The sequence below is a fragment of the Falco rusticolus genome, chromosome 10 (genome assembly GCF_015220075.1).
Source record: "Falco rusticolus isolate bFalRus1 chromosome 10, bFalRus1.pri, whole genome shotgun sequence".
NCBI lineage: Eukaryota > Metazoa > Chordata > Aves > Falconiformes > Falconidae > Falco > Falco rusticolus.
The window spans coordinates 21844165-21849463 of NC_051196.1; the positions used below are offsets into that span (position 1 = coordinate 21844165).

At 49.7% G+C, this 5299-nt stretch overlaps 1 protein-coding gene across 1 annotated transcript; it reads right to left on the reverse strand.

The window, feature by feature from the left end:
• Window positions 1-215: 215 nt before the first annotated feature.
• On the reverse strand, window positions 216-5275 carry POFUT1 (protein O-fucosyltransferase 1). Its single transcript, XM_037403408.1, has 7 exons — window positions 5091-5275; window positions 4862-4983; window positions 4527-4709; window positions 3867-3979; window positions 2991-3183; window positions 2503-2745; window positions 216-2075 (listed from the first exon to the last, which is right to left on the reverse strand). The coding sequence occupies exons 1-7, from the start codon at window positions 5245-5247 to the stop codon at window positions 1887-1889; spliced, it is 1200 nt and encodes a 399-aa protein (XP_037259305.1). The 5' UTR covers window positions 5248-5275; the 3' UTR covers window positions 216-1886.
• Window positions 5276-5299: the final 24 nt, after the last annotated feature.

The following is a 5299-nucleotide window of genomic DNA, read 5'->3' on the forward strand; positions in this document are numbered from 1 at the left end:
CCCCGGTGGCGCCGCCTCCCGCCGGGCCCGGATGGAGCCAGGACAAAGGGGCCACCGCCCCCCGGCGGCCCCGGTGCCTCGCGAACCATTCCCGGTTCTTGCCGCAGCCGCGAGCGCCGGGCTGGGCCCCACCCGGCCGGGCCGCCTTAAGGGCCGGAGCCGTGCCCGCTTCACCGCAGCCCGCGGCAGAGGAAGGAATGGCGGTGCCACACCCGTGAATATAAAATCGAGGTTTTATTATTACAAGAAATACGTTAAAAAAAAAAAAAAACAAAAACCAAACACACAACCGTTTCAATACATTGTTTTCCCAACACTATGCGGAAAGGCTGCCCTTGCCCTGCCCTGCGGCAAGGAGCCCCGATGGCACCATCCAAGACGAAGCCATGTGAAACACCCAGGAGTGTGCAGGTTTCCAGGCACCCAGCTGCCCCAGGCCCTGCAACCACCCAGTTCCCCAGTTTCTGGAAGCCAGCACCAAGGGAAACAAGAGATGAGAGCCTCTGCCATCCTGACACTTGGGGACCTGCTAGTTCAGCCTTCTTTTGGTCACTCCCTTGAGCCTTCAAAACTGAGGAACATTTTCAAGAAGGAAAAATCCCACCACTAAAAAGACATTTAGAGTTAAACCCCTGTAAACGCTCCACGACAGCACCGTTGAGACCACAGTAGCACACTAGAGGCAGCCAGTCCCGGTACCACTGACTCAATTCAGTGGCATTTTTAAAAAAGCAACAGCAAGTTCTGTACTCAGTCTTTGGATAAAAGAAAAAGAACATCACAGGAGTACCAGAAGGCATCAGCCAAGCTGAGTCTCACATCAAGATTATTGGTGTTACCAGCACTAAACTGCACTGGGCCAAACAAAGGGGTTTGGGCTGCTGTTTCACCATCAGCGACCAATTTCCACAGGGAACTACTCCTGCAGACAAGAGTTGTGTTGTCAGAGGGGTTTTTTTACAAAATATAGTAAGAAAACAGAAGCCATTACCATAGACCTAGGTACAACATACACCAACCCCACTACAGCTACTTTAGAAGTCTTAGCTCAAAACCAGTTTCACTCCGACCACAGACCTCCACCTGACATCAACAGCTACAAAGCTACAAGCCCTAAATCTCCAACTCTCAACTGGCTATGAAAGATCTCCTGCCTGTGTTCCCGCAAACGCCTTCTCCTCAGTTCAACACAAAGACAGGCTGAAAAGGCAGCACATTAAAACATGCCCCTGCTGCACTTCTCTAGTGCCGCTGAAGAGATCCAGGTGCCCCAAAGCACTGCTGAAGAGCAGGTATGAAATGTCTTTTGACATAGAAATGGAAACTGAGGCACTGAGGTGACATAGGTCTAGTAAGGCAACAGTGGCACCTGATAAAACCCAGAGGTAATTTCCAGTCCAGAGCTCTACTTTGCACTTTCTTTCCAGGGACCGCAATATGCCTGAAAATACTCTGCACTTAAAGAGAACTTATGGTCAGTTTTGGACAAGAAGTTTCACAACTTCTCCAAGTAAAATTTAAGATTTAACGGGAAAAAAAATATGAAGAAGAGGACACCTGAGCAGCTGCTTCATCATGATAGCTGGCAAACCCCAAACAGTGAGAATGGAGAGCTATATAAACTACATCTAAAAAACTGTACATAGTTTATAGTTTTTCCATAAACTATATGATTTAAAATTTCTTTTCTGCCTGACCTCACACTGAAAATATAGGAGAAGACAGACAAAACAGTCTAGAAGCCATTGTGAGGAGTATCACAGGGCTGAAGCAGGCCTGTGGCAGCCTGGCAGTGTGTTCTGCATGCAGAACACAGTGCCGAGTGGTCCCTTAGCACGGTACCAAGCTCAGAGGCCTGAGAACCATGGAGCCTGTTCCTCTTCTGGTCAGAATTCATCCCGTAATCTCGGTGGGTGGTCCATACCAAAAAATGAAGAGGGTCTTCCATGCACATCGCGCTCTCTTTTCACAAAGGCAGTAAACGAAGAGACACAGTTTCCAATAAAATGATCAGACTGACCGAGGATGTACAAATCAATCTGAGGCACTTCTGGCTGCAAGCTTACAACCTTGATCTGCAGAGAAATGAGGAAAGCAGATGAATCCAGTCATCTATTATTACAATCCAAATGTCTTGGCATAATATTAGAAATGGAAATATACAACAAAAAGAGAGTGGATTCCATCTTAAGTTGCCCTTTAACTCATTTATGAATAGATAAATGTCAAAAATTTTGCAAATCACTTGGATTTATTTAATTGAGGTCTTTTTCAAGGCAAAATTAACTACCATGCAGAATAATGCTCTTCAACCTCTGGGAAAGGAAGAGTTTTACAGTATAATTTTAATTGCTATGAGAAAAACCACTTTGAGATGCCAATATTTCTGTGAATAGCATATTACACAACTGCCTGCCTGCTGTGGGTGGCAGCATCAGACCAAAATCCAAGGAATGTTTTTATGAAAGCTCTCCTACCTGAACAGGTTTCTAAAATACTTACCTTTTCTTGTAAAAACTGCTGTATTTCCGTTGTGTAGGGCTCAGAATCAGTAGCGATATAAACAGATTTAGCTTCTGTCTTTTTCACCCAGAGCTTGAGAGCACGCTTGATCTCTTTGAGGTCTGGCAGGCACATGTCCATGGTAAGAGGGACTGCAGCGCTTTGGTCATAGCCCACGCACTGAGGTGAAGCCATGAAGTGTGGCCCGGCTGTCCCATCCTTTAACATATTGCAGGCGTTTTTCTATTGGGAGAAGGAAAGAAAATATCACTTTTGAATTGCAAGTGGGAGAAAACACTGTCACGTCCGCCACATCTGCCAGCAGCGTCAGCCTGATTGAAAGGGGAATCCCAACAGCACTGCTAAGGGCTCAGGCTGCCACCCCAGAAGCACAGCTCCTCTTTGGGCAGCTTCTTCCACAGAGCATTAGCCACCAGTCTATAGCAACTGTACAGACCACAACAACCAGTCCCGCATGGGAACCCTACCCAGTCTGAGCCGATCCTCAGGTGAATTCCTACATAGGGCCTGACCAGCAGAGAATGAATATAGGCCTCTCCTTTCTTCACCATTTCATCAGACCACACCATGTATTTCTGGAGGGGCCGGTGTTCCTCTAAGACTGGAAATTGGGCTGGAGCTCCAGGTAAGGCGAGTACAGGGTGCTCAGAGGGTGAAAACCTAAGGAAAGAAATAAAACCACCAGTCTGAAACATGACATAACCTTGCATGTGTCATCTTGCCCAAAGACTACTGTGAAGGTTAAAACAGAAACTATGAACAACCTGAAATATACAGCATCTATTGCTCTAAATTTGGATAAATTTTAACCATTTTCCCATCTGAATGCAACACTGAAGAAAATGCAGGTGCTGCACTTTACCTCAGACCTTTTATTTAACAGACAAAAAGGTAAGAATCTCACATGCAGTGATGAGCCACCAAGCAATGACAGCTTATATTTTCACCCCAGATGAGAGCAATTCTGTCACCCAAACTTACTGATACCACCTGTAGCTCTGAAAACGAGGTAACCAGTAAAATACAGTTCATGATCAGCAACTGAGAACCAAGTTCTTTTTGAAGAATAATTACATGTGTAATCAGTAAATACTGTAGCTAGGTATTACTGGCTCAGAAATCAGCGTTAGAGAGTTCACACCTAATAACACTCACAGGAAGAGCATGCTCAGCAAATATTTAATGGTAAAAGCACTAAGATTTTTAATTATATTGCTAATTAACCACTTCAATATCTCTCCCCCAAAAGGCAAAAGCTTTACACAGTGACTAGCACAACTGTTTTTACAAGTTACTTGAAATGCCTACAGTGGCGTGCCAGCACTGTTCCACCTTCTTGCTACCTTTGGATCCAATGGTCCTTGTATGCAGAACTGAAGGAAATTCCCTTGAAGAGTTCAGACTTATCAAAATTCACTTGAAACTGATCCCAGAAGGGACCAAATGGGTTTCCATCCTGCAAAGGAAAGACAGGTGTTCATTCAGCACATACACAGAGCCCAAAAGGCTGACCTAGCAAGATCCTGAAGGGCAAAGCCAAAGAGCTTTTCTGTTACTGGAGGAAAGCAGGCCAAATACAACAGCCTGTTTGCCATATATCAGCTCCACAGGAAGGAGAGAATGAAAAAAACTAAAAAAAGATCTAAAGCACAGGCCATATTAAAAGAACAGGAATGCCACAGCTCTCAGACTTGTAATTAAAAGAAGTTGCTTTAAAACCAGCGGGCAACTATACCACAGATGGGAAACTGGCAGAGACCAGGAGGAGATAAGCTACAGACCCGTTCTCCTTATGGTCACAATCAAGTCCAAAGTGATAGAACTCACTTACGCAGACCATATTCCTGAGCCCCACGCACCTGCTGACCAAGCTGAGCATGAAGGTACAGCATGCCACACCACGACGCACTGAAAGGAAGGCTGCAACCCGAGTGAGGCAGTCATTCCCTTCAGGAACAGCAGCAGAACTCAGCTGTGCCGGCGGGGACGCAGGAGGAACTCACCTTCATGGGACAGGTACTTTTGTCAGCACTCCTCTGAGCTGCCGCTTCGAAGCAGTAGGCCACTCGCTTGCCAGGTGGCCAGTGAAGGGGCGCCAGCTTTTCCATGAAGTCCTCCAAGCTGATAACACGGTGGTATCGCAGCAGCGGCTCCAGCCTGAAGTGCTCGGTGTAGGGTACGTGCAGCTGGGGAGGACAGGCCCGCCTCACTCACGGGCAGCGGCACACTGCCCCCGCGCCGCCCGGCCTCCCGCGGCTCACCCCGGGCGGGGGCCGCCGCCCTGCGCACCGCCCCCTCCCCGCTGCCCCCGCTGCCCGCCCGGCCCCCGCGGGCTCACGTTGGTGTAGGGCGGGCGGTGGTGGCGGTACTCGATCCACGGCGGCACGGCCAGGGTCCGGTTGAGGGCGCGGGCGAAGGCCAGGGCTCCCAGGAAGTGCTCGGCCTGGTTCCCGAACCGGCCTGCAGCAGAGGCGAGAGCGGGGCTCAGACGGGGCATCTCCCGGGGCCTCCCCTGGGGGCTCCGCCGGGGGCTCCGCGCCGGCCCCGCCGCGCCGGGAGGGCCTCACCCATGCAGGGACAGTAGAGCACGTAACCGGCCGCGTCCCAGGCTGGCGCCGCGCCGCCTCCTGCCGCCATCTCCTCCAGCAGCAAGACGAGGAGCAGGATAAGGACCGGCGACGCTGCCATGGCGGCTCGGCGGAGGTCAGCGAGAGGCGGCCCCATCCCGGCATGCCCCGGGGCCCGCCGGAACGGCCTCTCTAGCGGGAAGCGGCCA

What these genes read in the sequence shown, in the direction of transcription:
- POFUT1 (XM_037403408.1), bottom strand. Translation starts at nt 5,247, where the DNA reads ATGGGGCCGCCTCTCGCTGACCTCCGCCGAGCCGCCATGGCAGCGTCG. An exon ending in TGAGGATCGGCTCAGACTGG is followed by an intron (nt 2,746 to 2,990) that starts GTAGGGTTCCCA and finishes TTCTCCCAATAG; the next exon opens with AAAAACGCCTGCAATATGTT. An exon ending in AGCAGTTTTTACAAGAAAAG is followed by an intron (nt 2,076 to 2,502) that starts GTAAGTATTTTA and finishes ATTTCTCTGCAG; the next exon opens with ATCAAGGTTGTAAGCTTGCA.